The sequence below is a fragment of the Salmo salar genome, chromosome 22, assembly GCF_965601325.2.
Source record: "Salmo salar chromosome 22, fSalSal1, whole genome shotgun sequence".
NCBI lineage: Eukaryota > Metazoa > Chordata > Actinopteri > Salmoniformes > Salmonidae > Salmo > Salmo salar.
The window spans coordinates 25,752,646-25,773,025 of NC_138312.1; the positions used below are offsets into that span (position 1 = coordinate 25,752,646).

A 20,380-nucleotide genomic window follows, 5' to 3' on the forward strand; every position below is an offset into this window, starting at 1 on the left:
TACTCAACTAGTCTAAAGAAGGACAGTTTTATTGCTTCTTTAATCAGGACAACAGTTTCCAGCTGTGCTAACATAATTGCAAAAGGCTTTTCTAATGATCAATTGGCCTTTTCAAATGGTAAACTTGGATTAGCTAACACCACGTGCCATTGGAACACAGGAGTGATTGTTGCTGATAATGGGCCTCTGTACACCTATGTAGATATACCATAAAAAAAACTGCCGTTTCCAGCTACAATAGTCATTTACCACATTAACAATGTCTACACTGTATTTCTGATCAATTTTATGTTATTTTAATGGACAAAAACTGTGCTTTTCTTTCAAAAACAAGGACATTTCTAAGTGACCCCAAACTTTTGACGGTAGTGTATGTAAATTAAAGTATTTTGTTTGTAATGTCTTTTCATTATGTGTCGCACCTCAGTAAGACTAGCTGTCGCCTTTGGCGTCGGCTAATGGGGATCCTAATAAATCAAATAATAAGTCAAATCAAATATTGGCCTTGTGTCAAGCCTGCCAATGTCACTACAAGGGAAGGGAAGAGAGGCAGAGGGTAAACCTAGAGCTGTAGCAATTTCAATTAGGAGGCTCCAAATCACACTCTCCAATCATTAAGTGAAGTCGTCATGGGTTTTCAACAGGATTCTCCAAGCTGTTTTTCTCTCTATGGGACTGATGCAACTGTCCAACTGAAGTGTATTGTCCCTCCCAAAAACTGACACTGAATAGCAAAGATGGATTTTCCACAGGAGTCACATTATGTGAATAAGACTTGGGATAAATATAGTCTTTAGACCCTTTCGACTCCCCTCCCTGGCCTTATTTGCATGCAATCATTTGTTAGATTTGTATCAGCATGCTGATCTGGAAGGGAAAAGTCCCTTGGGCTCTGGCTAGCGAGCCAGAGCAAATAATGGACTGTTACACGGGGAAAACTACGGAGACGAGCTCCCCGAAAACAAAGCTTCAAGACAAGTGGCTCTGTGTAACAAGAGCCTGAAGCAATCCCAACTCCCTCATTCTCCTACACGTAACCACCCACACATCCAACTGCCCCTGTCCTTCTCCATCCAATTCCTCCACAGACCCAGTGAAATGACTGTGTCCTGACAAACTCATCACTACATGTTTGTGGGAATAGATATCTGGAGTCGTGCCCTGGCCAGAGTTCTATTGTTTTGTCAGAGTGCAGCAGGAATTTCCTTAAAGTATCTAACTGCTCTGACAGCAGTAATTAGATGGGTCTGGAACGAGGGAGGCAGTGTAAGAGGATGAAAATAGACATGCCTTGGTGGTGAGGCTAAGTGAACGCTCAAGTGAACGCTGAAGTTTGTAACGTTGGCAATGACTCATTCTAAAATCTTAGCTCTTATTCTGTTTCAGTCCCGCTTTGTTTACCACGTTACACACCATGAGGATGAATCTGAACTTGTCTGAAATCTGGAGTGGCTGAGGACGAGGGAGCGAGGAGAGGTCATTTATGGTATAAGGGGGAAATACACCAGTCAGAGAAGGGGAATGAAGCGGCGAATGTAGACAGGCAGGGAAATGCATGTGAATCAGACTGATTAGAAACAATGGCATTGCTGTGATCAAAGCCAGCAGAAATCCCACCAGCCCATCTCACTTTAACATGATTAGTGTCATCCCTCATTTGACAAGCCTGCCAGGGAGGTAGATCTGAGACGAGTGGGGGAGTGAGCAGAGGAGAGCAGAGCGCCCGACCAGTTGTTTATTCATGGTTCCACTAGCTCTTATTATGATATTGTGTATCTTCCAAAAAAGAATAATCCTAACTTTGGGATGTTGTTAGGAAATAAATTACAGGCATGTGACATAAAGTAGATTGGGAAGAACACTTACTTAGGTGAAGATATATGCTGTTTGAAAAGCTTTGTGTGATGATTGCATGGTAGGTAACAGTGGATGCTGGATTGTTTGCAAAACTTGATCTTTCAAGGTAGGTACTGTATCATGTGTTGCAACCTGTCACACATGTGGCCTACATAACTGCAGCACTTGACGTTCTCAAGCTCAACGTTGCCAAAACATTGCAAAACACTTCAATCATTGTTATTTATTTATTATTTAAGTACTGTACAATCGTGGCCAAAAGTTTTGAGAATGACACAAATATTATTTTTCACAAAGTCTGCTGCCTCAGTTTGTATGATGGCAATTTGCATATACTCCAAAATGTTATGAAGAGTGATCAGATGAATTGCAATTAATTGCAAAGTCCCTCTTTGCCATGCAAATGAACTGAATCCCCCAAAAAACTTTTCCACTAAATGTCAACCCTGCCACAAAAGGACCAGCTTACATCATGTCAGTGATTCTCTCGTTAACACAGGTCTGAGTGTTGACGAGGACAAGGCTGGAGATCACTCTGTCATGCTGATTGAGTTCGAATAACAGACTGGAAGCTTCAAAAGGAGGGTGGTGCTTGGAATCATTGTTCTTCCTCTGTCAACCATGGTTACCTGCAAGAAAAACGTGCCGTCATCATTGCTTTGCACAAAAAGGGCTTCACAGGCAAGGATATTGCTGCCAGTAAGATTGCACCTAAATCAATAATTTATCGGATCATCAAGAACTTCAAGGAGAGCGGTTCAATTGTTGTGAAGAAGGCTTCAGGGCGCCCAAGAAAGTCCAGCACGTGCCAGGACCGTCTCCTAAAGTTGATTTAGCTGCGGTATTGGGGCACCACCAGTACAGAGCTTGCTCAGGAATGGCAGCAGGCAAGTGTGAGTGCATCTGCACGCACAGTGAGGCGAAGACTTTTGGAGGATGGCCTGGTGTCAAGAAGGGCAGCAAAGAAGCCACTTCTCTCCAGGAGAAACATCAGGGACAGACTGATATTCTGCAAAAGGTACAGGGATTGGACTGCTGAGGCCTGGGATAAAGTCATTTTCTCTGATGAATCCCCTTTCTGAATGTTTAGGGAATCCGGAAAAAAGCTTGTCCGGAGAAGACAAGGTGAGCGCTACCATCAGTCCTGTGTCATGCCAACAGTAAAGCATCCTGAGAGCATTAATTTGTGGGGTTGATTCTCAGCCAAGGGAGTGGGCTCACTCACAATTTTGCCTAAGAACACAGCCATGAATAAAAAATGTTACCAACACATCCTCCAAGAGCAACTTCTCCCAACCATACAGGAAGTTTGGGGATGAACAATGCCTTTTCCAGCTTGATGGAGCACCGTGCCATAAGGCAAAAGTGATAACTAAGTGGCTCGGGGAACAAAACATCGATATTTTGGGTCCATGGCCAGGAAACTCCTCAGCCCTTAATCTCATTGAGAACTTGTGGTCAATCCTCAAGAGGCGGGTGGAGAAACAAAAACCCACAAATTCTGACAAACTCCAAGCATTGATTATGCAAGAATGGGCTGCCATCAGTCAGGATGTGGCCCAGAAGTTAATTGACAGCATGCCAGGGCGGATTGCAAAGGTCTTGAAAAAGAAGGGTCAACACTGAAAATATTGACTCTTTGCATCAACTTCATGTAATTGTCAATAAAAGCCTTTGACACTTATGAAATGCTTGTAATTATACTTCAGTATTCCATAGTAACATCTGACAAAAATATCTAAAGACACTGAGGCAGCAAACTTTGTGAAAATGTATATTTGTGTCATTCTCAAAACTTTTGGCCATGACTGTACATTGAGTGGGGAAGATGGCCAAAGAGCCTTTGTTGATGCCCAATGCGCCAGCTGGGTGCACCAGTGGAGTGAATAAAAAGTGTGCTGTGGTCTCCTCAACAAAAAAATATTGGGAGTAAAACAAGGTTCAGCAATGATAAAGTCTACTATTATTGTGATTTCTGGTGCATATTCAAGGTCAAATAGAGCATAGTCTCTTCCACATAAACATAATTGTCCTCTAAAAGGCAGGGATGCATCCCAAATGGCATTCTATTAGCAACATTTTAGTGTAGTATTTTTGACCTGAGCCCTATGGGCCCTGGTCAAAAGTCTTGGACTATGTAGGGAATAGCGTACCCTTTGGGATGCAAACCATGTATACCCCCTCAGAGCTAGACAGGGCCTGGTGCTCTAAAATCGAATTGTATTTGTCCCATACTTCGTAGACAACAGGTGTAGAATAACAGTGAAATGCTTAGTTTAAGATAAAATAAAATGAAATAGAAATGGTGACACAAGGAATAAATACAGTACACAGTCAATAACAAAATAGAAAATAACATAGCTATATACAGGGAGTACCAGTCCCAAGTCGATGTGCAAGGGTATGAGGTAATTGAGCTAGCTATGTACTGTACATTTACTGTAGGTTGGGGTAAAATGACTAGGCAACAGGATAGATAATAGACAGTAGCAGCAGTGTGTGTGTGTGTGTGTGTGTGTGTGTGTGTGTGTGTGTGTGTGTGTGTGTGTGTGTGTGTGTGTGTGTGTGTGTGTGTGTGTGGTGGTGTCTGTATATGTGTGTGAATGTTATGTGTGTGTGGGCGTATGTAGACTGTGTGTGTGTGTTGGGGTGTCAGTGTAAGTTGTGTGAGTAGAGTTCAGAATCTTCAGGATAACCACTAAAACAATTAAGTCCCAGATAGGGAGCACAGCCTTTCTAGCTAGGTCCTAGAGGGCTTCTTCCACTGTCTGGCATTATCCACCCAATTTATCCACCTGATTTATCAACCTACTTTAGGAGGATTACCCCATCAATTGCCCATTCTTCACAGAAAGGAGGGGCACCAAAAAATGAAACTAAGATTAACAGATGATTTTCTGAGGCATGGTTTTTCACAGAAAGTGGTCCTATTTTAAATCCAGCTAAATTCCAACAAGTCCAGGGATTGTGGCACTTTTGTCTGCCAGTGAAATTTGCTCCACTCATCACAAAACCCCTCTGTAGTCTTTTCTTTCTCCCACACTCTCGTATACTACCAAAACGGTTTCGAAAGGGTTCTACCTGGAAACAAAAGGGTTCTACCTGGAAACAAAAATAGTTATTCAAAGGGTTCTCCTATGGGGACAGCCAAAGAACCCTTTTAGGTCTAGATAGCACCTTTTTTACTAAGAGTGTACAGTGGGGCAAAAAAGTATTTAGTCAGCCACCAATTGTGCAAGTTCTCCCACTTAAAAAGATGAGAGAGGCCTGTAATTTTCATCATAGGTACACGTCAACTATGACAGACAAAATGCGATTTTTTTTCTCCAGAAAATCACATTGTAGGATTTTTTATTAATTTATTTGCAAATTATGGTGGAAAATAAGTATTTGGTCACCTACAAACAAGCAACATTTCTGGCTCTCACAGACCTGTAACTTCTTCTTTAAGCACTCGATATGTCAGATTTTAAAATAGCTTTTCGGTGAAAGCACATTTTACAATATTCTCAGTAGATAGCCCGGCATCACAGGGCTAGCTATTTAGACACCCACCAAGTTTAGCACTCACCAATATCAGATTTTCTATTAGAAAAGTTTGATTACCTTTCCTGTTCTTCGTCAGAATGCACTCCCAGGACTTCTACTTCAATAACAAATGTTGGTTTGGTCCAAAATAATCCATCGTTATATCCAAATAGCGGCGTTTTGTTCGTGCGTTCTAGACACTATCCGAATGCTAAATAAGGGTCGCGCGCATGGCGCATTTCGTGACAAACGATTTCTAAATATTTCATTACCGTACTTCGAAGCATGTCAACTGCTGTTTAAAATCAATTTTTATGCCATTTTTCTCGTAAAAAAGCGATAATATTCCGACCGGGAATCTGTGTTTCGGCAAATAAAGGGAAAAACAGAAAGACGGGGGCGGCCAGTGCACGAGCCTAAGCCCTTTGTCCTCTGATAGACCACTTAGCAAAAGCGCTCGTGTGTTTCAGCCAGGGCTTTGAATTAACCTCTTGGGGCTAGGTGGGACGCTAGCGTGCCACCCGTGGTGCACTCCATCAACAGCAGGTGCATTTCAAGAGCGGCAAATGTGAATCCAAATAAATGTCAAAATTCAAATTTTTCAAAAATGCATATGATGCAGCTTTCAAGTTGAAGGCGATTGATCTTGCTGTTGGAAAAGGAAATAGAGCTGCTGCACGGGAGCTTGGTCTTAAGTCATTCAGCTTTTTCCTGGGCTCTGAGAGACCATGTGAGCCGTAGGAAGTGTCACGTTAGAGCAGAGATCCTTTGTAATGGATAGAGATGGCAAAGAAGTTCAAGAAATGGTCAGACAGGGTACTTCCTGTACAGAATCTTCTCACGTTTTGGCCTGCCAAATGAGTTCTGTTATACTCACAGACACCATTCAAACAGTTTTAGAAACTTTGGAGTGTTTTCTATCCAAAGCTAATAATTATATGCATATTCTAGTTTCTGGGCAGGACTAATAATCAGATTAAATCGGTACGTTTTTTATCCAGCCGTGAAAATACTGCCCCCTAGCCATAACAGGTTAACCTCTTGGGGCTAGGTGGGACGCTAGCGTGCCACCCGTGGTGCACTCCATCAACAGCAGGTGCATTTCAAGAGCGGCAAATTTGAATCCAAATAAATGTCAAAATTCAAATTTTTCAAAAATACAACTATTTTACACCATTTGAAAGATAAACATCTCCTTAATCTAACCACGTTTTACGATTTCAAAAAGGTTTTACGGCGAAAGCATAAATTTAGAGTATGTTAGGACAGTACATTTACAAGAGTTGTGTGTAATGTTTTGTCAAGTCAAAGACAGGGTCACCAAAACCATAAAACCAGCTAAAATGATGCACTAACCTTTTACAATCTCCATCAGATGACACTCCTAGGACATTATGTTAGACAATGCATGCATTTTTAGTTCTATCAAGTTCATATTTATATCCAAAAACAGCGTTTTACTATGGCATTGATGTTGAGGAAATCGTTTCCCTCCAATAACCGGCAGTCAAGTCAGCGTAACAAATTAAATAATTAAAATTAGAAAACATTGGTAAAATATTATATTGTCATTTAAAGAATTATAGATTTACATCTCTTGAACGCAATCAACTTGCCAGATTTAAAAATAACCTTACTGGGAAATCACACTTTGCAATAATCTGAGCACTGCGCCCAGAAAAATACGCGTTGCGATACAGACTAGACGTCATGTTGGGGAGATCTAAAATCGAAAATACTATGTAAATAATCCATTACCTTTGATTCTCTTCATCAGATGTCACTTCCAGGTATCACAGGTCCATAACGAATGTAGTTTTGTTCAAAAAAGCTCATCATTTATGTCCAAAAATCTCCGTCTCGTTAGCACATGATGTAAGCCAGCCGGACTTCTCGTCATGAACGAGGGGAAAAAATATATTTCCGTTCGTTCAAACATGTCAAACGTTGTATAGCATAAATCATTAGGGCCTTTTTTAACCAGAACATGAATAATATTCAAGGTGGACGAATGCATACTCTTTTATAACGTATTGGAACGAGGGTACCCAACATGAACTCGCGCGCCAGGTGTCTAATGGGCCATCATCGTTCCATGGCTCTTGTTCGGTCAGATCTCCCTCCAGAAGACTCAAAACACTTTGTAAAGGCTGGTGACATCTAGTGGAAGCAATAGGAAGTGCCAAAATATTCCTAAACCCCTGTGTTTTTCAATGGGATAGGTTTAAAGTCAATACAACACATCAGGTATCCACTTCCTGTCAGAAAATGTCTCAGGGTTTTGCCTGCCAAATGAGTTCTGTTATACTCACAGACACCATTCAAACAGTTTTGGAAACTTTAGAGTGTTTTCTATCCATATATAATAAGTATATGCATATTCTAGTTACTGGGTAGGATTAGTAACCAGATTAAATCGGGTACATTTTTTTTATCCAGACGTGCAAATGCTGCCCCCTAGACCCAACAGGTTAAAGAGGCTCCTCTGTCCTCCACTCGTTACCTGTATTAATGGCACCTGTTTGAACTTGTTATCAGTATAAAAGACACCTGTCCACAACCTCAAACAGTCACACTCCAAACTCCACTATCGCCAAGACCAAAGAGCTGTCAAAGGACACCAGAAACAAAATTGTAGACCTGCACCAGGCTGGGAAGACTGAATCTGCAATAGGTAAGCAGCTTGGTTTGAAGAAATCAACTGTGGGAGCAATTATTAGGAAATGAAAGACATACAAGACCACAGATAATCTCCCTTGATCTGGGGCTCCACGCAAGATCTCACCCCGTGGGGTCAAAATGATCACAAGAACGGTGAGCAAAAATCCCAGAAGCACACAGGCGGACCTAGTGAATGACCTGCAGAGAGCTGGGACCAAAGTAACAAAGCCTACCATCAGTAACACACTACGCCGCCAGGGACTCAAATCCTGCAGTGCCAGACGTGTCCCCCTGCTTAAGCCAGTACATGTCCAGGCCCGTCTGAAGTTTGCTAGAGAGCATTTGGATGATCCAGAAGAAGATTGGGAGAATGTCATATGGTCAGATGAAACCAAAATATAACTTTTTGGTAAAAACTCAACTCGTCGTGTTTGGAGGACAAAGAATGCTGAGTTGCATCCAAAGAACACCATACCTACTGTGAAGCATGGGGGTGGAAACATCATGCTTTGGGGCTGTTTTTCTGCAAAGGGACCAGGACGACTGATCCGTGTAAAGGAAAGAATGAATGGGGCCATGTATCGTGAGATTTTGAGTGAAAACCTCCTTCCATCGGCAAGGGCATTGAAGATGAAACGTGGCTAGGGTCTTTCAGCATGACAATGATCCCAAACACACCGCCCGGGCAACGAAGGAGTGGCTTCGTAAGAAGCATTTCAAGGTCCTGGAGTGGCCTAGCCAGTCTCCAGATCTCAACCCCATAGAAAATCTTTGGAGGGAGTTGAAAGTCCGTGTTGCCCAGCAACAGCCCCAAAACATCATTGCTCTAGAGGAGATCTGCATGGAGGAATGGGCCAAAATACCAGCAACAGTGTGTGAAAACCTTGTGAAGACTTACAGAAAACGTTTGACCTGAGTCATTGCCAACAAAGGGTATATAACAAAGTATTGAGATAAACTTTTGTTATTGACCAAATACTTACTTTCCACCATAATTTGCAAATAAATCTATAGAAAATCCTACAATGTGATTTTCTGGATTTTTTTTTCTCATTTTGTCTGTCATAGTTGAAGTGTACCTATAATGAAAATGACAGGCCTCTCTCATCTTTTTAAGTGGGAGAACTTGCACAATTGGTGGCTGACTAAATACTTTTTTGCCCCACTGTATATGAAAGTGAAGGGTCAGCCAATATAAATAGAATATTACAGAAGGATATTAGTATCAAAAGGTGTCATGGTTAATGTTTGTTAAATACTTTGGTGTGCGCGTGCATGTCTGTGTGCATGCGTGTGTGCATGTGTGTGTTTGTGTGCATGCGTGCATGTGTGTGTGTGCCTGTAAGCACTGCATGTGTCACTCACCCAGAGGTAGCCTTGAGGTAGCAAGGTGCACCCTGCAGAGAACTGTACCGGATTGTGAAGGGCAGCTTCAAGCTAAAAAGGAAACAAAACAAATATTAAGCAATAAAAAATATTACCAGTGACGTGTAGGCAGGCTTCCCCCAAAAATGTACCCCCTGGCAAACTCATCTCTACTTGTTTGTGGGAATAGATATCTGGAGTCGTGCCCTGGTCAGAGTTCTGTTGTGTTGTCAGAGTGCAGCAGGAACTTCCTGAAAGTAACTAACTGCTTTGACACCAGTAATTAGATGGGTCTAGACCGAGGGGGGCAGTGTAAGAGGATGAAAATAGACATGCCAATTCGCAAGAGGCTGAATATTTCTCACCGGAGAAAGCATAGGTGGCTAGCTAGCTAGCTAAAATTGTCTGTTTCTTAAATTAGCCATGCAGGGAGATAAGGATTTGGACTTGTGGTTTTACTTAATTCTCCGTTCTGGCCAATGATTATAAAGGTGATTCTGATCCATTCGTAAATTCGTACATAGTGCCCCTGGCTTGAGAGGATGGAAGTTCAATATGTAGCTAAATGTAGTAGGCTGATGTTAAGTAGCTGACTCATCATTGCCCATGAAAGGAAGTTAGGCTAGTGAAAAAAGCGTGCACTGTATGACGGAGTCATAGACTATTTCATCAACATGAAAGAGAGGAGGATGGCTTTGGCATTTCTCTACAAGTAGGGTGAGTCAACATGTTTTTTCTACTTACTCACACACACACAGAAATCACAACCATGGACAGCCAAATAATTTTTAGCTTATGTTGATTGGACTAAATTGTTTTTGGTATCTTTTAGTTTTCACTGTATTAGCATAGATGATTTGATGATGGTGCTGGAATAGTGGAGACAGCTCCTGTTTTCTTTGCTACGTGCAGTAACTCTCCGTGTATCTAAATCAATAGTTGTTCAGTATCGTTAACCCGAAAATGTCGGAAACATTAACTTGACCATGCTGTCGGTCATGCAACTGTTTGTTACATGCAATACACTTTGTGGACTTCACCAGACAGAGGTTGTCTTTGGTTTTGTGATAAAACAGGTGTGGTTTAATTTATTCTGCCACTGTTTCTTCTTATTGTCTCGGCCTTAGGCCTATATATCACAGTCACAAGGCATATAAATCTAACAGGTTATAAAGCAAACAAAGCACTTATCACAACACAAAGGTTGTAATATGGCTTTTCATTTCTGGCTTTGCTTCCCCAGTGATTTTACCCATGCAACGCTACTGAATATTATATATTGTTTTGTTCATTTAGATAATTAAATATTCATCCCCATATGGTTTAGGTACAGTTGCTCTTCTAGCTGGAGACTGATTTCCCTTGGGATTGACTCTACACATCTGGATCGGCTTATAGAGCCCTGTAAGAGGATTAGATTCAGCCAAGACATAGGCCCGTTTCTCAGTGGTGTGGTATCAATTCACGTGTTCCATCGTCAACACGTGTTACCATGTCCAGCAGATCTAAGTTGTCAACCTGTGAGTGACGTTTATTTCCCTGGAGTCTGACAGGTGTTTTTCCATCTAAAAAGGCCACTCTTTTCATATTGGGAACTTCCTTTCAAGCAGCACTCACAGCACAGTTCTCCTACTGACAAAATGACAGTACCACATTGAGAAATTGCACCAGGCATGGGAAATTGATGGGGATGCACTGTTTCATGTTGAAATAAACAAAGGATGTTTCTTTAAAGCTTTTCATTTGGTAGGATGTCAATCATAATAGTGGCCTCCTGCAACGAAGGCATTTTATGACTGTCTAAAATGGGCTAACATACAGTACCTTGTCAGAGTTTGAACCATGGTTTCCATAGCTCCTACTGTTATAATAGCACCCTTGCCCTTTCACTACAGCACAGACCTCTCCTACCTACTGCCCACAGCCATCTGTAGATTCTGCTTCTCAACACCCCCTCACATACAATAAATGTACATGTACTTGGTTTGTGCTATTTGCACCCTCACAATTGAAAGAGCACAGTTAGTACCTGGGACCTGCAGAACAATTGTAGCCATTATGTTGCTCCTGAATGAGAATTTATTTGGGTATGAATGGATGATGAAAAAAAAAACTTTAGCATCAACTCATTTTCTATTACTAAAAAGTTTGGGAAGGTACAGTATACAGTACATGAAAAACAGGGAATCCACTGGAGGACTTTAAGTGCTATTGGAGTGTGACATTTACCTTGACCATAACAGACCAGTCCAGAGTTGGAGCAGTATGAATCGCTGCAATACAAGGGCTATAACTGGCTAAGCACAGCTCTCAGATCTATGAGTCAGTAGTAAAACAATAGAAATAGACATTCAGAGAATAAGAGCAACAACAGCAGTCTTAGGCCTGGAGGCTTTCAGTGTTGGCCAATGAATAGCTGCTTCTCAATCTTGGTGTCCCCATGAGACAAAGCACTGTCGGCATGCAGCCTCCCTGACCAGCACTATAGCCATGGCTGTGAGGGAATGTTTATTGGTGGTGGTGATGCTGGGCCATGTGGCAAACAGAACATCTAATTGTGTGGTGCTGGGGTGGGAATGTGGCTCAACGAGGTCAGCTATGGATGCTGCACGCCATTTACTGTTGTCCAAAAGGCAGGAAACATCAATCATGGGTAATTTATAACATTCACTTGCCAAATCCCTCCCTCTCTCCCTTGCAGGGTGTGTTTGTAAACACAAAACACACCCCCCCAAAAATTATGCTGGACAGATGACTGCTTCTGCCCATCTGTCCAGTGAGTGCGTTCCTCCACATCCCCTCGGTCTCTCTACATCTATTCACATTCATCACGCAGATGCACTGTCTCTCTCCATCAATCTCTTGCTCTGCCTCCCCTTTTTTCTTCTCTCTCTCTGCTTATAGAGCCCACGTGTTCCAATCTCTCTCCCTCTCTGCCTGTCTCTCCCTCGCTATTCCTCTTGGCTAGCTACGAGGAGTGAGATGTTTTTTGATTGGTAATTAAACGGCAGTAATAATATGGCTCCATATGGAAGCCCTGCGGTTAGAAGGAGGAGGCTGGTAGCTGAAGCAAAGGGACAGCAGCGTAGCGATGGGCTACTGCTGGTTTTGTGGGCTGCAGACAGTGGGTTTTATTAGTCACCGGAGACCGCTGGCCTTTGCAGGTAATTTTCACAGTCAGAGTTTGATTTGTCTCTCTCTCTCAAATATATATATATACACACACACAGTACCTGTCAAAGGTTTGGACACACCTACTCATTCCAGGGTGTTTACATTGTAGAATAATAGTGAAGACATCAAATCTATGAATAACACATATGGAATCATGTAGTAACCAAAAAAGTGTTAAACAAATTAAAATATATTTCATATTTGAGATTCTTCAAAGTAGCCATTATTTTCCTTGATGACAGTTTTGCACACTCTTGGCAGTCTCTCAACCAATGTCTGTTCATTGACCTTTCAACTCTGAACTATACTGTATGTTGAGTGGATTGTTGACTGCTCAATTTTTGCAAATCTTATAATAAGGTTGTTTGAAAGGATCTACAGTCCCCTCTTTAGAATTTCCATGACAGTATACAGAAGATAGCCCTATTTGGTAAAAGACAAAGTCCACATTATGGCAAAAACAGCTCAAATATGCAGAGAGAAATGATGTAATGAGTGCGTTGAGAGTCGGGAAGCAAGTTCAGGAAGTGAGTGTTTTAATAAATAAAATAAACAATGAACGCGAAACACAAACAACGCACCAACATGAAAACAGAGTCAGAAATAATGAAGCCTCGGCAAGGAACCAAAGGGAGTGACATATATAGGGATGGTAATCAGGGAAGTGATGGAGTCCAGGTGAGTCTGACGATGCGTAGGTGCGCGTAACGTCGGTGACAAGTGTGCGGCTTAACGAACAGCCTGGTGACCTAAAGGCCGGAGAGGGAGCACACGTGACAAACGACAGTTCATCATTACTTTGAGACATGAAGGTCAGTCAATGCGGACATTTTAAGAAGTTTTAAAGTTTCTTCAAGTGCAGTTGCAAAAACCATCAATCACTATGATGAAACTGGCTCTCATGAGGAGCGCCACAGGAAAGGAAGACTTAGAGTTACCTCTGCTGCAGAGGATAAGTTCATTAGAGTTAACTGCACCTCTGACTACAGCCCAAATAAAGTAACAGACACATCTCAACATCAATTGTTCAGAGGAGACTACGTCAATCAGGCCTTCATGGTCGAATTGCTGCAAAGAAACCCCTACTAAAGGACACAAATAAGAAAAAGAGACTTGCTTGGGCCAAGAAACACGAGCAATGGACATTAGACTGGTGGAAATCTGTCCTTTGGTCTGATGATTCCAAATTTGAGATTTTTGGTTCCAACCGCAGTGTCTTTGTGCGACGCAGAGTAGGTGAACGGATGATATCCCCATGTCTGGTTCCAACCGTGAAGCATGGAGAAGGAGGTGTGATGGTGCTTTACTGGTGACACTGTTGTGATTTATTTAAAATTCAAGACATACTTAACCAGCATGGCTACCACAGTGTTTTGCTGCGATATGCCATCTCATCTGGTTTGTGCTTAGTGGGACTATCATTTGTTTTTCAACAGGACAATGACCCAAAACACACCTCCAGGCTGTGCAAGGGCTATTTGACCAAGAAGGAGAGTGATGGAGTGCTGCAGCAGATGACCTGGCATCCACAATCACCCAACCTCAACCCAGTTGAGATGTTTGGGATGAGTTCAACCGCAGAGTGAAGGAAAAGCAGCCATCAAGTGCTCAGCATATGTGGGAACACATTCAAGGCTGTTGGAATAGCATTTCAGGTGAAGCTGGAAATAAATTCCACATATTAACTTTTAACAAGGCACACCTGTTAATTTAAATGGATTCCAGGAGACTACCTCATAAAGCTGGTTGAGAGAATGCCAAGAGTGTGCAAAACTGTCATCAAGGCAAAGGGTGGCTACTTTGAACAATCTAAAATCTAAAATATATTTTGATGTGTTTAACACTTTTTTCATTACTACATGATTCTATGTGTTAATTCATAGTAGTGTAAATAGTAAAAATAAAGATGTGTGTGTGTGTGTGTGTGTGTGTGTGTGTGTGTGTGTGTGTGTGTGTGTGTGTGTGTGTGTGTGTGTGTGTGTGTGTGTGTGCATGTGTATATATATATGTGTGTATGTATGGCGCTGCAGGTCGCCTAGTGGTTAGAGCGTTGGACTAACTGAAAGGTTGCAAGATCGAATCCCCGAGCTGACAAGGTAAAAATCTGTCGTTCTGCCCCTGAACAAGGCAGTTAACCCACTGTTCCTAGGTTGTCATTGAAAATAAGAATTGTTCTTAACTGACTTGCCTAGTAAAATAAAATAAAATTAATATGTGTGTGTGTGTGTGTGTGTGTGTGTGTGTGTGTGTGTGTGTGTGTATATAGCTAGGCCCTTGACCAAATTGAACTAAATGCAGACAGCAAGTGCTAGATTATGCACATCTTTAGTGTTGACAATGACTAGCGGACGCTCAATAATGTAAATCATAATGCTGGAAGGTGTGAACCAGTTCCACCTAAAACGTACAGGAAGCATCGACAGGTACAAAGGCAGCATGTGGGGTTTCCAGCGATGCACACGCCATTGAGGTTGCCAATTCTAATAAGGTGTCAGTGAGGAACCATTTAAAAATCTAGGTTCCGCTAAGGCAATTGTCAGTCAGCAGCCCACTCTCCCTCACCGTCTACTACAGCTGTCTGCCAAGGAGAGCAGACAAGATCCCAGTTGGAGGGGGGAGGATGTAGGGTGGAGGGAGGGAGGCAGGTAAGCCAGATCGAGCGGAGATTTGATGGAGGACTTTGGGGAACGTGGGGAAGAGAGGGGAAGAGGATCAGCAGGTGAGCTAATTAAAGGGGGATTTGTTGGTGCGATGAGAGGGCGGTCTCCCAGCTGCCGGTTCCCAATGACCCAACGCCCGACACTGAGTCTGCCCCACCCATTACCCCAAGGGTGCGCCAGTCCATATGCCGCCTTCAGATTGACACTATGGTTAGTGTAGGCCAGAGCCGCACTGCAGCATGCTAGGAAAACAGGGGAAGGATGTATAGCCATAGATATTCCTACACACATCATCAGGGACTGGCCTTCCCCTCTATGATAGTCACTATTCATGTTTTATATTGCATCAATGGCAGCCAAACAGATATGCATCAACATTTGCTGTCAAAGCCAATAATCTGGCCTGTGATTGAAGGTACTGTCACTGGTAACAGTACACAATAGAACCATGTTTTATACTATTTATACAGTTTACATGTGTTGTCAGGCTTTTGTCTCTGGTTCGACAGAACCAATTAATGTTGTTCTCCTCCTGAGGGAAACACAGGTGGACGTGTGTGTTAACCCTTAAAGTTAAGTTCCTGTGCAGCCGCTGTGAAATATATACTCCACTATGTCTACATTTACCGCACATTAGATGTGTGAAGATTGCTGGGCGTGCTTCTACGAGGCACAAATATCGAACCCAGTGGACCTGTAACGTTATCAATGAGAAGTCACACTGCAGCAAACAGGCTTTGCATTGTCTGTGTAATGGATTATCTTTATTGGAAAGTGTGCTGTATCATCACTGATGGGATGTCTTTTAGAGTGTGATTCCTGAGCTTACAGTTTGGGCCTGCCCAGCAGAGAATTGTGAGTTTGTTTGCAGATGTATTATATTTTAAGCTCAGAATTACAACAACAAAACAAGCCAAGTTAAAGCAACCCAATGGATTTAGGTATAATACACCCAAGGCAAAGCTCCTCCTCCCTCCCCTCCCTTCTCCTATCCTTTCCTGCTCAATACCACATAGTCACAGTGCCCCCCTCCCAATTCCACATAGCAATCTCTCACACGCACTAACAGACACTAATAGAAAACCTCCGCTGTTTATTAACTGATAATTGACTGGCTCTGGCGCCTGCTCCCAACTGCATCCCTCACTGCACCCTCCCATTGCCGTAGGCTACAGTCAGGATGGCCGGGAACTGAATTTCCAGTCAAACTGAAATGAATGGCTGCAGGTAAAGCAAACTAAGCAGGTTAGGACTTTCAGGGGTTTTATTGTGAACATGCAGACAAGACTGTGTGGCAATTCACCATTACCATCCACACAAACTGCCTTGAGCATGTGCTGGAGAATAGGATGTGTTCATTACATGATACATGTTTAGTATTCTGTACAAGGGAATCACAGTGGATTATTTCACAGGAATGTAATCAATAGAGGGTTAGGATTGAACAGTGACAGTCAGGTAACGCCCCCTTCCCAAAAGTAAACCAACACATACACACACACACACACACACACACACACACACACACACACACACACACACGCACACACGCACACACACACACACACACACACACACACACACGCACACACACACACACACACACACACACACACACGCACACACGCACACACACGCGCGCACATGTGTATGCACACACAGGCACACACACACAGTCAGTGGCAGTATTTATAGAGACTCTCTAAGACAGCTTCCAGACTTTTAATTTTTATTTCACCTTTATTGAACCAGGTAGGCCAGTTGAGAACAAGTTCTCATTTACAACTGCGACCTGGCCAAGAAAAAGCAAAGCAGTGCGACAAAAACAACAACACAGAGTTACACATAAACAAACGCACAGTCAATAACAGAATAGAAAATAAACATTTAAAAATCTATGTACTGTGTGTGCAAATGTAGAAGAGTAGGAAGGTAGGCAATAAATAGGCCATAGAGGTGAAATAATTACAATTTAGCATTAATACTGGAGTGATGAATGTGCAGATGATGATGTGTAAGTAGAGATACTGGGGTGCAAAAGAGCAAGAGGGTAAGTAATAATATGGGGTGAGGTAGTCGGGTGTGCTATTTACAGATTGGCTATGTACAGGTACAGTGATCGGTAAGCTGCTCTGACAGCTGATGCTTAAAGTTAGAGAGGGAGATATAAGAGCACATGTCTCTGCCACCAATGGGACAGACCTGTGTTTGCTTGTTAGTTGTTCAATATCGTCCAGTGAATCTAACCCAGAAGGATGGCAGGATCAAAGTTGAGACACACTGCTCATGTTATCATTTCATGAGCTGGATGTCATCCAGCGATTTAAATTCCATGAGCGTCAACGGACAGAGATCAAAGTGTCAACCACCTGCTGTGCTTGCAGCCCTCTATTACTCAGAATATTCAAAGTCATTGGAAGACTATGATTAAACCATCTGCAGCAGTAGGAATTCATTGAATAGGGTGCTGCTCTCTTTCTGTTTTTAACTCTTCATTGACCCGTAGCTAAGCTCATAGTGTGGTCAAAGCTCCGGGCTAAACATATGGCTATCAGCTTATTATTAAGCCTAGCCAGGGATGTCTCCTTCAATTTTATAAGTACTGACTGTAGAGTAACGATTGGCTGTCTCCTTTGGCTATCCCACAGATCATATCAGGCAATAACTGGAATGAAGTGGGAGAGTGGTTTTGCATATTTCTGCTCTGAGCGCAGCCTGACATTGCCAGGACATCACAAACTCATAATCGTGACTCAACACAGATTTTTCTCTTCCTTGTGTCCTTCACAGCTGCTCGCTGACCGATTGCAACATGTCCGACTAATGTGATGCAATTTCCGCATGTCGCTCCCTCCGTCCCCGCGGTCATGGCGGGCGGTTCCAACTTGCCTGGATGAAAGCGATGGACTCTCCCCCGATGAATAGGTTTCAAAAGAGGACCACAGGTCAAGAGTTCTCTGTGGCGTCAATCGCCTCCCTCCATCTCTCCCTTCATCCATCTTTCCCTCTCTCTGCCAGGCACAAATCTATCTGCATGAGGCCAAATTGTTCTGGGCTATGGGGATCTCTGCCCACCTATAAGATGTCACAACCACAACGGCGTCTCGACAGGGGTTCTGGATGGCACCAAACGGGAGGCACAGGGTTTAATCCTCCAGATCAGATGGCATGGGACTCAGAACAAAGGGTCCTCTGGTGCCCCCTGAGACAAAAACAGTGGGACGTGGGCACAGTTGCCAAGGCGTCTCTACATAGAATCAAGTAATATCCTGGGTTTGGAATTTCCCCTGTACCATTCTATTGTGGCCTGACTGGCTTGACAAAACAGAAATGCAATGCACGACTCTCTCAAAAATACTAATACATTTTCTGTTTTTGTATGCCGCGACTTGATACATTTTCTGGACAATGTAAAAAAAACAAGCCGACTTATACATTTCTGAATATGAACACGGTAGTCATGGAGGTAGCTAGTGTTCTAGTAAAATCTGGCAGTGGGCCATGTATTGGGTTCAGGTAGAGGGGTGACTGACACGAGTAATTAGTAGAGAAGAACAGAGAGAAGGAGAGAACAAACACAGATCGAAGGAGAGAACAAACCAACACAACAAACAGACAGGAACAATGCAACAGGAACATTCAGAAACAGGGTGGGATGCAGAACTAGTTTGCTTTGTTTTCTTTATAGTGATGCAATGATTTCATATCATTCTGGCACATTAGTCTCCTTTTATATCAAGCAAAAGTAGGCTAAGATTTAGCCCATCTGCTGTGTTCCCATCCTGGTTGTACAATGTGGCTGTGCGCTATCTTGACAGGAACAGAGTGAAGTGAGACGCTGGGCTGAGGGTGGAGGGGTTGAGGACAAGGGTGGCTTTCCCCACTCCCAGGCATTGCTAGAGCACGGATGATTTCCAGTAATTAGTATGTTAAATGTCACAGCAACAGATCAGCCTCATTGTAGATGACCTCACAGTCCAGCCGTGCAACGGCTCAGGCTGCCCCTGCATCTGAACACCAGCACCACACTGTCCTCTGTTGGTATGGAGTGTAGTAAAGAAGACAAGACATGGATGGAAGCAAGCTGAGGAACACTCAACTCTGTTCTCTTATATCGAGGTGGAGTTGACTATTGAGAACTGGTCGCTAGCAACAACATTGAGTCACCATCAGTTGATTCTTTAAAAAATGTCAATTCTGAAAATGCTTACCTGTACCTCAGTGCCGGTCGGTGCAGTTTAAATTGAGGGAAGATAAAACAAATTGAATAAGCATGGCCTTATTTCTATTACAGCATATTGGATGACTGTCATTCATATTCCATTCACCCAGCACAATGTAACGTCAATTGGTTTAGACTACTACGTGATGCAAACATTTTCCCTATACCCATCATTAGAATGCTACAACCTAGCTTCTGAATGAAAGTTTACCACGTAGGTCGAGAGAAAAATTTGAGTCGTCAAGGTGACACATTCAATATCACCTCGCACACGCTTGCCTGCATATAGCTGATCTAGGGTGTAATCATTAGTCCAACAGTTGCAAAAGTTTCTACAAATTCAGGTATGTTTATCCCCGTTTCGTTCTGTTTGCTTCTGTTTAAGAAACATAAAAGCTCTTCCTCAACACGCCTGATCACCGCAAACACAATTCACTTTCATAGCAGCCACATACAAAGACCATGATTATTTGCTCGTTGTATAATTCCTTCTCATATCTACGCGCTCTCCTCCACTCACCATTTCCCTTTGCTTGTGGACTGTAACCAGGCGAAAACCTTTCCAACCCAAACCTTCACACCATAACCATGTCATGACATTGCCCTCTTTGGGTACAGTGAGCACCATCCCCCTCTCTCTGCACCATCCCCCTCTCTCTCTCTCTCCCCTACACCCAAGTTGCTGTTAGGCAGGTCATAAATTCTTGGAGGAGATTCTTCCTCATGGCCAGACAGTATATAGAGAGAGTGAGTTTCATTGAGAAAACAAAGGAATTTCTTCCACCTCACAGAACTTGAGAACTGAACAATATTCATGTTCTGGAGAATGTATAAAAGGTTGGTGAAGCAGCCAGCTACGAACTGGTCCGTTTGGTACAATTTTGTGAAACTCATGAGAGACAATACAGCCACA

General features: G+C 42.7%; 1 protein-coding gene across 1 annotated transcript in view; it reads right to left on the minus strand.

Annotated features, from left to right (window-relative positions):
• Positions 1-20,380, minus strand: part of LOC106582977 (rho guanine nucleotide exchange factor 10-like protein) — a 140,841-nt gene that overhangs the window by 39,621 nt on the left and 80,840 nt on the right. The window contains 1 exon segment of the mRNA XM_082967444.1: positions 9,412-9,483. Coding sequence (XP_082823570.1) covers positions 9,412-9,483 — 72 coding nt within the window.